This window comes from Pediculus humanus, genomic scaffold (assembly GCF_000006295.1).
Source record: "Pediculus humanus corporis 1103172107402 genomic scaffold, whole genome shotgun sequence".
Taxonomy (NCBI): Eukaryota; Metazoa; Arthropoda; class Insecta; order Psocodea; family Pediculidae; genus Pediculus; species Pediculus humanus.
Genome location: NW_002987027.1, coordinates 77682 through 92070, shown reverse-complemented (window position 1 = coordinate 92070; position 14389 = coordinate 77682). Strand labels below are relative to the sequence as shown.

Below are 14389 nucleotides of genomic sequence, written 5' to 3'. Positions count from 1 at the left end.
AAATACAATGTCAGGATAAAATAAATATCTGATGACAAATTTAAATAAAAAAAAATTTTCCAACCCCTCATAATAATAATAATAATCAAAGTACGGAGTAGTTTTAATTTTTTTTTGTATGTATAATTATAAATGATGTCAAAGAAATAATTGATTGCGATGATTCAGTGAAAATTTTTTTTTTTTTTTTAAGAATTTTTTTTGAGAATTTGAATGAATGAATGAATGAATGAATGAATGATTAAATAAATCAGGAAATGATTGAGTCATTCTCTTAAACTATGAATATGTGAGTACATGGAAATGTTTTTTTTTTTTTTTTATCTTAAATATAATTGTTTACAATTAACTAATGAAATAAATATAATTTATTTAATTAAATTTAATAATATGAATAAAGCAATGGAGAAATAATTTTTTTGAAAAAATTTGAATAAGGGAGAAAGACAATTAGAAAAAATAAATAAAATAATTAATTAATAACAAATTATTTCCTTGTTTAAAATCACATAAATATATTTATTGTTTTTTTTTTTTTTTTGTTCATGTCGTTGGTAGTATTTTTTGCATAGGTTTGCTTAATTTTTTTTTTTTTTTTTTTTTTTTGTTCACTTATTGAATTTCTAAACAGTTTTTTTTTTTTTTATTTATTTATTTAAAATTTGCTATCGTCAGACATTACAAAAAAAAAAAAAAAAAAGAGAGAGAGAGAGAGAGAAAAAAATTTTCGGCGTTGTGTGTTTTAATAACAACTATTTTAATGATCAAAAAAAAATTTTATAAAGCCAGTGGCCATCTTTTTTCTATTTATCCAAAAGAATGTTGTACTTAATTATATTTTAATTATTTTTCACAAAAATGATTTTTAAACAAAAAATAATAATAATGATTGTTTCATTAGTTTTTCATTTATTATTTAAAAAAAAACAATAAAGTAAATATAAAAATTTTTGAATCTTGGCGACCTTGGGGTCAAGTTTAAAGCCCTCCAGTTTGTCTAATACACCAGACCATTGGTCTGGATAAAAAAAAAAAAAAAAAAAATTCTTTCTTTCTCGTGGAATTTATTAAAAAAAAAAAAAAAAAAAAAAAATTCTTTCTTTCTCGTGGAATTTATTAAAAAAAAAAAAAAAAAAAAAAAAAAAATGTCGAGTTCGCTACAATAATAAAAATGATCGTACAAATCAAGTATGTTTTTATTATTATTATTATTATTATTATTATTATTACGTCTTTTTATATTTTTTTTTTTTTTTTTTTTTACGCAAAATTATCGTATTGCGAAGAATAAAATTTTTTGTAAAATAATAATAATAATAATAATAATAATGTTTATAACAATTTGTCAAGGATTGTAAAACGGTTATAACGTTATAACCTTAAACCTTACATGTTTTCGTGTTTTCGCGTTTTGTTTTTTATTATTATTATTATTATTTTCCTTCATTATTTTTATTTAATTAATCTTTTGATATGTCTAAGTATTTGTCCTCATTGTAAATTTTTATTTATTTCGTGCCCGTATCGTTTAATTATTATTATTATTATTTTCTTTTATACCCTCATTGTTTATCTAATTAAAAATACATTTGTGAAAATAATGTTTAAGAAAAAATTTCAGTAGGTTTTATATTTTTTTTTTTTTTTTTTTGAGTACGTTTTTAAATATACTTAATGGGAAGACACGTTACTTATCGCGGAAAACCCTCAAAAAATAAATAAATAAGATAAGCCAAAAAAAAACTTTGTACTTGTTAGAAAAAATTTAAATTTAATATTATGTACGTGATGATACATGGCGTAATCTACGGTCGCCATATGTATGACAACAATGAAAGAAATTAATCTTTTTTTTTTTTTTTTTTTTTAAATCGCGATAAATAAATAATTATTTTTCAACAACGTATTCGAGCTATTCGTAAACGCTCTCGAATTTTAAAAGGTTTTTTTTTTTTCTGAGATTCGTTAAAAAAAAAAAAAAAAAGCGTTAACACTTTTTATCTATTCGACAAAAAAAAAAAAAAAAAAAAAAAACGTTTAATTGTTAAACAGACGACGTGTTACGTATTTAAACGGAGATAAATCACAGCCTTCTCGATTTTGTTTTTCAAACGATTAATAAAATTTTTTTTTTTTTTTTTTTTTTTAAATGAAAAGTTTTACACATTTTTTTTATATGGTAGCACGATTCAACTTAAAAAATTTTCTCAAGTCAAACGTAAATTATTAGTAATTAATCGATTTTCACGCTTACATTCCGTGGTAGTTATTACATTTTTAAAATTTTTTTTAGGTTTTCTTAAAATGAAATGCGTAGAAAAAGGTTTTAGTCTATCGTTCTAGTCTTTTACATAACTTGTTGCGCGTTAATAAAACAGGATCATTTTTTTTTTGAATCAGGTTTTTTTTTTTTTAAATAATAATATTTATTATAAATATTAATAGAAATTCTTTTCTACGATGGTATGTGAACTTTAAATACTTAATAGTTAATTTTTAAATTTAGATAGGGGAGTAGTTATTACTTTTTTTTTTTTTTTCAACATGGTCGCCATTAACGATGACACCTTGATAATTTACGCGGTATTAACAAAGGGAAAGGAAGGGATAATTATGTTTAAATATATTTATGATAAATAATAACAAATTGTGGTAATAAGTTTATAAAATGATATAACATTTCCCCCCCCCCCCAAAAAAAAAAAAAAAAGAATTGAGCATTGCTCATAATTTCGACTAAAAAAATTTTATAAAATTTAACGGTTTTTTATTGTTAATAATTGTTTTAACCGGAATTTACTGTTTGCAGATTCTACAGACATTATTGACTGCAAGCTAAAATTAATTCTTGGACTAATATGGACGTTAATTTTACATTACTCAATTTCCATGCCCGTTTGGGATGGGGAAGACGATTTAACAAATGGAGAAAAGGGAGCCACTCCAAAACAAAGGTAATTTTTTTTCTTCTTTTCTTTTTTCCTTTGAATTTTCAATTTAATCAATGATGATGAAATATATTTTCCATTCTTTGAAAATTACAATAATTGTTTTTAATATTGATTTCAGACTCCTTCACTGGATTCAAAGCAAAGTAAATGATTTGCCAATAGGAAATTTTACAACAGACTGGAATGATGGAAAAGCCGTTGGAGCTTTAGTAGATTCTGTTGCTCCTGGACTTTGTCCAGATTGGGAAGATTGGGATCCGAAAAATTCGTTAAATAATGCAACGGAAGCCATGAACTTAGCTGACGATTGGTTAAACGTTCGTCAGGTAAATTATTACATTCAATATTAATAATAATAATAATAATAAGTTAGTGATTGTATAATATTTGATTTAATTAAATATTGATTTATTTGTATTTCTTGGTTTATATACTTCAAAGTAGTTAATCATGAAAAGTTTGAATTAAATTGCAATTTAAAAAAAAAATTTTTTATTTTTTAGTTAATTAAGCCTGAAGAACTTGTAAATCCAAACGTAGACGAATTGTCAATGATGACTTATTTATCACAATATCCAAATGCAAAATTGAAAAGTGGAGCACCCTTGAGACCGAAAAGCGATCCCCATCGGTACGTATTAATTCTATAATAATAATAATAATAATAATAATAATATTCGGATTGAGTTGTTGTTTTCAATGCTTACGAAAGTTTAACGAATTATATGCTTAAAAGGTTTTAAAAGCATTTATTATATTGTAAAAAATACTAATAAAAATAATGTAATTTGTTTAAGTAATAATTCTTACAATCATAAACACTCCCTATCTCAATCAGGCTAAAAAAAATTACATTTCATTAATTTTATTCCATATTTTATCAAATTATTCTTTTAACTTGTACGCAACAGTGTAAAGATCAAATCCGTTGACAATAAGAGAAAAAAAAAATATTCAAAATACACCCACCAGTTAGTTGTAGTCAAAAAATGTAAAATAATTAGAAATATTATTATTATTATTATACATGAAATGTGTTTAACATTGTATTGTAAGTAAGACAGGTTAACTGAAATTTAATAGATTTACAATTTAAGTATTTTTTAAATAAATGATGACTACAGAGCAGTCATTTCCATAAAACTTAAAAAAAAAAAAAAATTGTGATCGACCTTTTTAAAAAATGTTTTAAACTTTTCAGAGTTAGAGCTTACGGTCCTGGAATAGAGCCTCGCGGAAACGTTGTTGGAACTCCTTGCAATTTTACTGTAGAAACTTTTTCTGCCGGTAAAGGAAACGTTGAAGTTATGGTTATTAACTCTCAAGGCCAACAAGAACCTGTTAGTAGTAATAAAAACGTTTTTCGAATTAACTTCTTAATAACAATAAAACATTTTTCAATAATCAATCAATATTGAATTACTTTTAATGTAAAAGTAAAAAAAAAACTGAATATTCGTTCAGACAATTAATTCGCTATTTAATAAAAATGTAAAGTAAAAAAAAAAAATAATAATAATAATTGTTTTTTTTTTTTAGGTAAATATCAAGTATAATAACGACAGAAATATGACTTACAGTGTTTTTTACATTCCTCAAATGGAAGGTAATTATAAAATTTTTGTGAAATACGCGGGGAAAGATATATCGAAATCTCCGTTTCAAGTATTTGTGGAAGATGGACCGGGAGACGCGTCCAAAGTTACTGCATTTGGACCAGGGCTTGAACCCGAAGGCAATGTTGCGAATCGAACGCTTCATTTTGATATATCCACCAAAGGTAAGCCATAAATGGCCTAAACAATGACCTAAATTCATTGCAATTAATCAATAGTTTAATTAAGGTTAAATTTTTACTCGTTAAAAAATTTTTATTAAATTAATATTTGTGCAGAAGTCAGAGTAATCATTTTTTTTTTTTTTTTAGATGCCAAAAAAGGTGTTCCCGAAGTTATCATTCTCGATTCAGCAGGAGTAAAGAGCACTGTTCCAGCAAAAGTATGGCAAGTTTCACCGGAGCTTTGGAGATGTGAATACACACCTCATTCTGTCGGATTGCATTCCATTAATATTTTATTCGCCGGACAACCTATTCCACATAGTCCTTATGGAGTTCGCATATCACCAGGTATTTTTTGTTTATTATATTGTGTCTTAAATGTATGTATGAATTATTCAGTCCTAAAATAAAAAATATTAAATTTTCATTTTTTGTTCCAGTTTCGGATGCCAAAAAAGTTAGAGTAACTGGTAGAGGAGTTCAAGCTACGGGTGTTCGGGTGCAAGATGTGGCTGATTTCAAAATCCATATGGAAAAAGCTGGAGAAGGTACTCCCGAAGTGCGGGTTATAGGACCAGGTTAGTAACTATCGGATAATTTGTAAATTTTTTGTAAGTAGAAAATCCTGAATAAAAAATATTTATTCTTCAGGCGGTGTTAACGAGCCGGTAAAAATTCAAAAACTCGACAAATTCACGTATGAGGCGGCTTATAAACCGAGGAAAGAAGGAAGACATGTTGTTATGATAACTTTAGCGGAACAAGAAATTCCTCGCTCTCCTTTTGAAGTTAATGTTGGACCTTATAAAGAAACTAATATTAAAGCTTACGGACCTGGATTATCAGGAGGTGTTGTCGGGTGCCCCGCACTTTTTACTGTTGAAACCAACGGGGAAACTGGAGCATTAGGTAATTTTCTAAAACAAAGTTTTGAATAAATAATTTGTGAAAAAATTTTATTTATGCTTTTATCTTTTTATCATTGAATTTTTTTTTGTATTTAGGGTTTAGTATCGAAGGCCCATCTCAAGCAAAAATAAATTGTAAAGACAATGGGGATGGTTCTGCGGATGTTTGCTATTTTCCGACTGCTCCTGGTGAATACGCCGTCCATATTCTTTGCGACAATGAAGACATCCCGAAATCTCCTTACATGTCTAATATTCTTCCCGCAGAAAATTTTTACCCCGACAAAGTAGGAATATTTAAGTTATTTTACCTTCTAACACTAATCTGCATGTTTTTATTTTTCTAAAATTTTTTTTTTTTTTTTACTTGCAGGTTGAATGCAGTGGACAAGGATTACAAGAAAATGGATTGATTTCAGGACAAAAAACTAATTTTAAAATTGATACGAGAAAAGCGGGAAAAGCTCCTCTTGACGTTGAAATTTTAGACAAAAAGGGGGTTCCCATAGATTCTTTTATAACCGAAAATAACGATGGTACTTATACTTGCACATATACTCCGACGGATTCTAAACACACTATTCAGGTGACTAAATTGACTTTTTTATGTGGTGAAATCGGTCAACTTATAACATTTTTAATTGTATTCATTTTACAAAAAAAAAATGTACAGGTTAATTACGGAGGAGTTGCTGTAAAAAATAGTCCGTTTAGAATTAACGTCGGTGAAGCAACATTTATTGACCGTATACGAATTTACGGACCTGGCGTAGAAAAAAACGTTAAAAGCAATAATCCCACTCATTTCACTGTTGATTGCAAAGAAGCTGGTGCAGGTAATTATTATTGTTCTCTTTTTTGCTTGTTTGTTTGTTTTACTATAAATTCAAATATTATTTTTTATTAAAAAAAAAAAAAAAAAAAAATCAAATTCTAGGTGATCTGCGATTGTTCATGGTGAATGAAAACAAAAGCGAAGTGCCACTTAAGGTGACCGACGTGGGAAATAAAATTTATGTCGTCGAATATTATCCTTCCCTTCCCGGGATTCACACACTTACTGCGTATTACGGTAACGCACCAATTTTACCAAATCCATTGAAAATCCCAGTTTCTCCTCACGTGGATCCGTCGGCAATCAGAGTAGATGATTTCAATAAAAGTAAGATTTATTTATTACTCATATTTTTTTTTTTTTTGAAATTTAAAAGGGATATAATAGAACCATGCGATCATTATTTAGTTAACATATTATATTTAAAAAAATTAATCATAATCAGACGATTATGTAATAAACTTTATCACAAAAAAATTATTTTATATTTTTATATTAATTCGTTTCTGTTTTGAATTTAATGAATATTTAAAAAAATATTTAAAAAACTAAAAATAGTATCAGTTGATTTATCTCTTACAAAAAAAAAAAAAAGTAAAATTAATGTAAAATTTTCCGGGGAACCAAAAAAATGCTTTGATGTGAAAATTTATCTTTACGATTTTTTTTGAATACCCTTTTGGAAATGAAGTGGCCTGTGTGAGAGCATCAGGCTTAGGCTTAAGTAGAGGATTGGTGAGATACCCCGCTGAATTCATAATAGACACGAGGGGAGCCGGACAAGGAAGTCTTGGGGTAACCGTAGAAGGCCCCTGTGAAGCTGCCATTAACTGCCGTGATAACGGCGACGGAACGTGTTCGGTAGCTTACCTACCGACTGAATCTGGAGATTATGTCGTTAACATAACGTTTAATAACGAGCACATACAAGGATCTCCCTTTCAAGCCATTATTTTATCAGATGACGATATCAAAGACATTGAAGTCTCTGGAAATGGAATTCAGTATGAGGGTACAAATGAAAAGTTTAAAATTGTTTTGAAACTTTGATTTTTCATTTTATTTTTGTTTCTGATAAAAAAATTACAAGTTAACCAAATAATTTAATTTTTTTAATGTTTTTTTTTTTTTTTTTTAATAAAAATTAAAAGGCCACGAATTGTATGAATGTCACAACTGAAATACAATTTATAATTTTTTGCGATAACTTGCACACTAATGACACGATAATTTTAATTTTAACACACATACATGTATATATATTTTTTTTTTAGCATGGTTTTTAATTGAAAAATTGTTTTTGTTTTTAAATGTTTTTATTTATTTATTTATTTATTTTAATTTTTTGATTTGTAATAAAGTTATTTTTTTAAAAAAAAAAAAAAAAAAAAAACTAAAAAATGAAAATTAAAAAAAAATTTTTAAAGCAGTGTTCTGGTACATTTTATATATCTACAGCATCTAAAATTAAATTTTGTACGTAACTTTAATTTATTTAGAGTGTTTAATTATAAAAAAAAAAGTAATAATAATAATAATGACTGACTACTTGAAATTGATTGTTTGATTTACGAAATTCAATTGACAACAAGACAAATTGTTGATTTACATGCAAATGAATTTAAAATACAAATTTTTTTTTTTTTTTTTATTATTTTAGGTGTGTATGTTGATTCACCGACAAATTTTATTATCGATTCTCGAGCTGTCAACTGTCAAACAGATGGTAAAGTAACATGTAATATAATGAATCCATCGGGAAAAAAAACGGAAAACGTGATTTCACCCATGATGGATGGAATATATAAAGTCAGTTACACTCCTTTTGAAGAAGGTAATTTTTGATTAATTTATTTATAAATAAAAAAAGTACTTTTAATTTAAGATAAATCTGATGATGAATCTAATAACTTTTGCCGCAAAAACAAATGATAGTTGGTCTAAATCATGTAAAATTAAAAAAATTTTTTTTTTTCGGTTAAGGTGTTCACACAATCGATATTTTATACGATGGAATTCCAATATCCGGATCTCCGTTTTTAGTAAACGTTCAACGGGAATGCAGTCCTAAAAAATGTCGAGCATACGGACCGGGATTGCAAAAAGGTTTTACAAATAAACCCAACACGTTTACCGTCGAAACAAAAGGTAAAATTAAATTCAAAATTTCAAATTAATTTGGAATTATAATTAAATTACAACGTGTTTAATTCTGAAATTTTAGGTGCCGGAACTGGTGGATTAGGTTTGACAATAGAAGGACCATCGGAAGCTAAAGTAACGTGTAAAGACAACAGAGATGGCTCTTGCACCGTGGAATATGTTCCCACCGAACCTGGAGATTACGATGTCAGCATAAAATTTTCCGATCAACACATTACGGGGTCGCCATTTTCCGTAAGTAATTTTTTTCTTTATTGTTTTTTAAATTAATTTTTTTAATAAAAGGTAAGTGGTGAATTTAAAAAAAAAAATTTTTTTTAGGTTCCAGTCGAGAGGGAAGTAAATCCTAATTTGGTAAGAGCCTACGGTACAGGTCTCGAATCAAGTAATTGCAGGAGTCAAGTTCCTTCCACTTTTACCATTGATGCGTCTAAAGCAGGGAAAGCTCCTCTCGGGGTTGATATATCCACAACTGATGGTAATAATAATAATAATAATAATAATATTTTTTTGTAAGATGTTGGTTTTTTTTTAAAATTTGAATAATTTTTCATTTTTATTAAATTATTGCAGGCCCGTTAAAATCTGAAATTAAAGACAATGAAGATGGAACTTTTACAGTTTTTTATGTTCCTCCCGCGGAAGGAGCAAATATTAGCGCAAGAGTTACTTACGATCATAAAGATATACCTAACAGGTACGAGGATTGATATTTTTTAATTTTAAGTTTTTATTATTATTTCACTTTCGATTTTTTTTTTATTTTTTTTTTTATTTTTTTTCAGTCCGTTTTATTTAAATGTTTTACCCACCGTGGAAACGGATAAAGTAAAACTTAGAGGTCCAGGTATTTCAAACAAAGGAATTCCCGCATCCGTTCCAACTGATTTCACGATTGATGTATCCGATGCTGGATATGGAGATTTACAAGTACAAGTTTTGGTAAGAATTATTTATTTAATTTTTTTTTTTTTTTTTTAATAATTACAGAGTAAAAATTTTTTAAATGATTGTTTTATTTTATTTTTTATTTAGGGACCGGATGGATATCAAAAAAAAGTAAAAATTTTGGAGGAAGGAAATGGTATATTTAAAGCTACGTACACTCCGGACGATTGTGGAAAGTATAAAATCAATGTTAAATATGGCGGAATGGATTTGCCGGTTTCTCCAGTTAACGTTCAAGCAGTTGCTACGGGAAATGTAAGAATTTATTTATTAATTTTTTTTTTTTTAAATTTTTATTTTTATAAATGATTATTTTAAATTTAAAAAAAATTTTTTTTTTTTTTTTTTTTTTTTTTCAAGGCTGAAAAATGTCAAATCGTGGAAGGAATTCAAAGAAATTTAACGAGTGGCGAAGAATATTGCATTACCGTCAATGCTAAAAACGCCGGATACGGAGCCGTGACGTGTAAAATCCGTTCTTCTTCTGGAAGGTAATGATAATTCTTTTATTTAATTTAAAAAAAAAAAAATTTTTTCTCCAGAAAACACAAGAGTTGTTTACGATTAATATTCAACTTACGCGTTATTCATTTTCTCAGTGATTTAGATATTGATATTGAAGATAACGGAGATGGAACGTTTAAAATTTATTACACGGTTCAAGATGCTGGAGAATATACAATAAGTATTAAATTTGGCGGTCAACCCATTCCCGATGGATTTTACAGTTTTACGGTAAGTCTATCGCAAAAACTTATTTTTTTTTTTTCCATTTTAGTTATTAGAAGTCACGTGATATCTTGCATACTTGCTTTAAATGAGTTAAAACAATTAAAAAAAAAAGGCCAAATGATATTTTTTTTTTATAAAATCAAAGTTTCAAATCGTGAGTAACCTGATGATTAAGAGGAATTATCAAAATAATTAAATTTTAATTTAAACGTGGGATTAGAATTAATAATAAAATTTCGATGGGGAAATCTTAATAAATTATAAAGAGAAAAAATTAAAATAATACAAAATTTGAAATTTACCCAAGTAATAAATTGCGAGGAGGGCGCTTAGATAACGGCATTAAAATTATTATTATTATTATTATTATTATTATTATTATTAATGTGTTTACTTTAAAATCTCGGTTTAATTATAATAATTTTCCCGTTGTTAAAATAACAAAAAAAAAAAAAAAAAAAAATTTAAACATTCGTCCCACACCGTGTGAAAAGTTTTGACAAACCGTCATTTCATCCTGTCGACGGTTGTCTCACAAAGTTTAAGGAAAATTATGACGAAAATATTTTATTCCTATTCTTAACGTTAACATTATTTGATAATGAAAGAAAGCTGATTTGCATTATTATTATTATTATTATTATTATTGTTTTACACGGGGAGTATTTTTTTATAAATCGTCCGTCGGATTTTCTTATAATTCTTCGATCGTGATAAGAAATTAGGTTTTTTTTTTTTTTTTTTTTTTTTTTTTTTTAATCAAAAAGTTTAAGCTTGAATAATTTTTTTTATTTTTAATTAATTTGTTTCTCCCCCCTCCCCAACCCCCCCCCCGAAAAAAATTTAAAAAAAAAAATTTAAATCGTAGGAGATTTTTTACTGTCCTCGATTCGAAAAAAAAAAAAATTTTTTTTTTTTTTCTAAAATCACGACAGGAAATGATACATTTTTGGGTCGACACACATTTTTTTCTTTTTTTTTTTTTTTATTGAAATTTATCGAAAATCGATTTAAAAATAGTTTAAATAAATAAATAAATACAAACAATGTGTTTGTTATTAGCTATTCGTATAAAAGAAGAAGAAAAAAAATATATCAATGATATTGTTTGTTTGTTTGTTTGTTTGTTTTAAAAATTTTTTTTTTTTTTGATGCAAACAATATGGTTAGATTTTTTGTTTAAAATTAATTACTATTATTATTATTATTGTTATTATTATTATTATTTGAGAAATCTCATTAATCTTTTAAAGAAGTTTTTTCTTTTCTGTTTTTTCTGACACTAATGAAAATGACCAACAAGTAAAAGAAAAAAAACGGTAAATTTTAATGAAAAACAAACAAACAAACAAACAAACAAAGTTGACATTATTATGGAAGGTTTTTTTTTTTTTTTTTTTAAATTTAATTTTTACAATTTAAATTTTTTAAATGATATGTAGTAGTTAGTAGGGGAGACAAAAATAAATGTTTTGCCATAGTTTTCGATTGCATTCATCTAAAAATAAATAAAAAGAAGGAAAAAAAAGAAGAGAGATGGAAGATAAAATAAAAAATAAAAAAAGAAAAATAAAAAAAAAAGAAATGTATCTTTCGGTGTTTTTTTTTTTTAAAAAAAATCCAAGGGATACTTTGTCGCCCCCCCCCCCCAACAGGGTCGTATTAAGATTTCATTCTTTTTCGTTTATTTCGTACTTTTTTTAAATTTTCAAAAAAAAAAAAAAAAAAAAAGGTTAAGAGTCGTTCTAGAGAGTTGGCAATATTAAAAATGATTTCAATTTATTTAAATTATTAAAAATTGATTATTATTATTATTATTATTATTATTATTATTGGTTAGTTTTTAATGGCGCGCTTTTTTTTTTTTTTTTAGTCCGATGAAAAATTTTTTTCATTTTTAATTAAAATCTATTAATAAATAATAAAATTAAGAACGTGAATTAAAATGAGAAGACGATAAAAAAGAAAAAAAAAAAATAATAATAATAATAATAATAATAATAATTATTATTATTATTATTATTGTGTAAATATTTTTTTTTTTTTAATAGTTGAATTTACGTAATTAATTAAAATGGGAAAACAGGTGGAAATTTTTCTGATATATTTTTTTTTTTTTTTTTTTATAAAAAATGAAATGAAATAATTTTATCGTCGCGTCCTTTTTCTTTCCCTTCCCTCTCCCCTCCACTCCCATTCACCTTCACCTCTCCTCATGAAAAGAAAATGCGAAACAAACGTTTCAAGGTAGAGGGGAAGGGAAATGAGTGTTTAGGTATTATTTAGGGAGATGATTTACTTATTAAATATATATATATACCTATATTAGTTTTCGCATTCGGTCCTGTCGAATGTGAAAAAATTTACGTAGGCGTATGAATTGTCTAACAAAAATTGTAAATGAAACAGCGCTTGAGTAGTCGTGTAAACTACAATTTTTTTTTTTTTTTTTTTTTTTTTTTTTTGTGGGGGGCTTCGATAATAATTATAATCGTGGGTTAGCGTGATCGTGAAGTGTAAATTTTTTTTCTAGAATTTTTTTTTTTTTTTTTTTCTCGGTTATTTTCCCCCCCGGTCGTTTTGGTATCCTGGTATTGAAATTTTTTTAAAATTTTTCTCAGAACGTCGTAGAATTCGTAAATTGAATTCATTTTTTTTATTTTTGTCAAATATTTATTAGGTACGTATATTCCATATTATATTGTAGAGGTATTTAGAATATCGCGCCAAATCGCGAAATCGGGGACATCTGCATGATGACCTCATTTTTTTTTTTTCATTCCTTCCCCCCTTTTAATTCTCTCCTCATTTACCTAATCGGGATATTTTCTAGGGAGAAAATTAAAAATATAAATTTTTCTTTCTTTTTGATTTCCCGTTATGAAAAAAAAAAAAATTTTCCAGGATGTTTTTTTTCCTGGATATATGTTATACTGTTATTTAATTTTTTTTTTAACGACTTTTTTCTTTTTTTTAACGGTTTTTTTTTTTACTTTTCACGATAGTTTTTAATTATTTTTTTTTTTAAATTTTTAAATCCTTACAAAATGAATATTAAAAAAAAATTAATTATTACAATTTAATTATTTCAATTTTATTACTTTAAATCGTTTTTATGTAAGATTAAAATTAAGTCTATTATTATTATTCTCTATTTTGCATATTTTAGGCCTATTATTTACGTTTTTTTTTTTTATTTAATAAAAATTTTCATTAAGATCCATAAGATTCAGTTCGGAATTTTCTTTTATTGAAGTTAAAAAAAGTTATGTCTGGAAAATATTATGTATCGCATATATTAAAAAGTCATCATCATTATCTTATTAAATTATTTAATAATATTATTGCGATGGAGGGAATCAAATCGACCCTATAAACGTGAAAATTTTGAAAAAAAAAAAAAAAAAAAGAGAGAGAGAGGAAAAGTGCGTCACAAAAAAAGAAAATGTCGAGAAAAAAAGAAAAATAGGCGAAAATATTAAAAAAGTTTTTCTATTTCAATAATTACATAAGTGTCCTCCTCCTCCTCCTCCTCCTATCATTTCATTTTGGATTCGTGTCGTCACGTGAATTTTATTTTTTTATTTTTTATATATATATAAAAAAAAAAAAAATTTTCTTTAAATGTTATTGAGTTGCGCTGTAAAGCGTGTGTGTGTGTGTATTATTATCATTATTATTCTCATATAAAAATTTAAGAATCAAATTCCCGGCAAAAATGTGTGAATCACACAATTTATTAATAGAATTTTTTTTTTTTTTTAATTAATTGTCATCGTGATATAATAATAATAATAATATTAATATTATTATTTTTAAATATAAATAAATTTATTCGAGGCAATTTTAAAAAAATTTTATTACAACGATAAATTTGTTTTTTTTTAAAATATATTATTATTATTATTATTATTATTATTATTATTATTATTATTATTATTATTACGTGAATTTTTTTTTGGAAACGATAAATTATTTTTACTTATCAATTAATTTATCAAATAAATTAAATCTGTTATGTAATGTTCCCTTTGTTTGTTTTAATTCTGGCAACGATTGTATATATTGTTTT

At 25.8% G+C, this 14389-nt stretch overlaps 1 protein-coding gene across 1 annotated transcript in view; it reads left to right on the top strand.

Moving 5' to 3' along the window:
* The window catches only part of Phum_PHUM051710 (uncharacterized protein), a gene marked incomplete at both ends in the record, with an annotated part of 12691 nt that extends 2310 nt beyond the window's left edge, over window positions 1–10381 (top strand). Inside the window, 23 exons of the mRNA XM_002423307.1 lie at window positions 2810–2954; window positions 3070–3277; window positions 3455–3582; window positions 4153–4291; window positions 4491–4731; window positions 4879–5079; window positions 5172–5309; window positions 5383–5640; window positions 5736–5926; window positions 6013–6225; window positions 6313–6475; window positions 6577–6927; window positions 7166–7486; window positions 8135–8308; window positions 8458–8580; window positions 8699–8871; window positions 9011–9149; window positions 9211–9334; window positions 9423–9579; window positions 9673–9840; window positions 9946–10076; window positions 10185–10320; window positions 10364–10381. Coding sequence (XP_002423352.1) covers window positions 2810–2954; window positions 3070–3277; window positions 3455–3582; window positions 4153–4291; window positions 4491–4731; window positions 4879–5079; window positions 5172–5309; window positions 5383–5640; window positions 5736–5926; window positions 6013–6225; window positions 6313–6475; window positions 6577–6927; window positions 7166–7486; window positions 8135–8308; window positions 8458–8580; window positions 8699–8871; window positions 9011–9149; window positions 9211–9334; window positions 9423–9579; window positions 9673–9840; window positions 9946–10076; window positions 10185–10320; window positions 10364–10381 — 4040 coding nt within the window. The remainder of the gene's footprint in view (window positions 1–2809; window positions 2955–3069; window positions 3278–3454; window positions 3583–4152; window positions 4292–4490; window positions 4732–4878; window positions 5080–5171; window positions 5310–5382; window positions 5641–5735; window positions 5927–6012; window positions 6226–6312; window positions 6476–6576; window positions 6928–7165; window positions 7487–8134; window positions 8309–8457; window positions 8581–8698; window positions 8872–9010; window positions 9150–9210; window positions 9335–9422; window positions 9580–9672; window positions 9841–9945; window positions 10077–10184; window positions 10321–10363) is intronic.
* Window positions 10382–14389: the final 4008 nt, after the last annotated feature.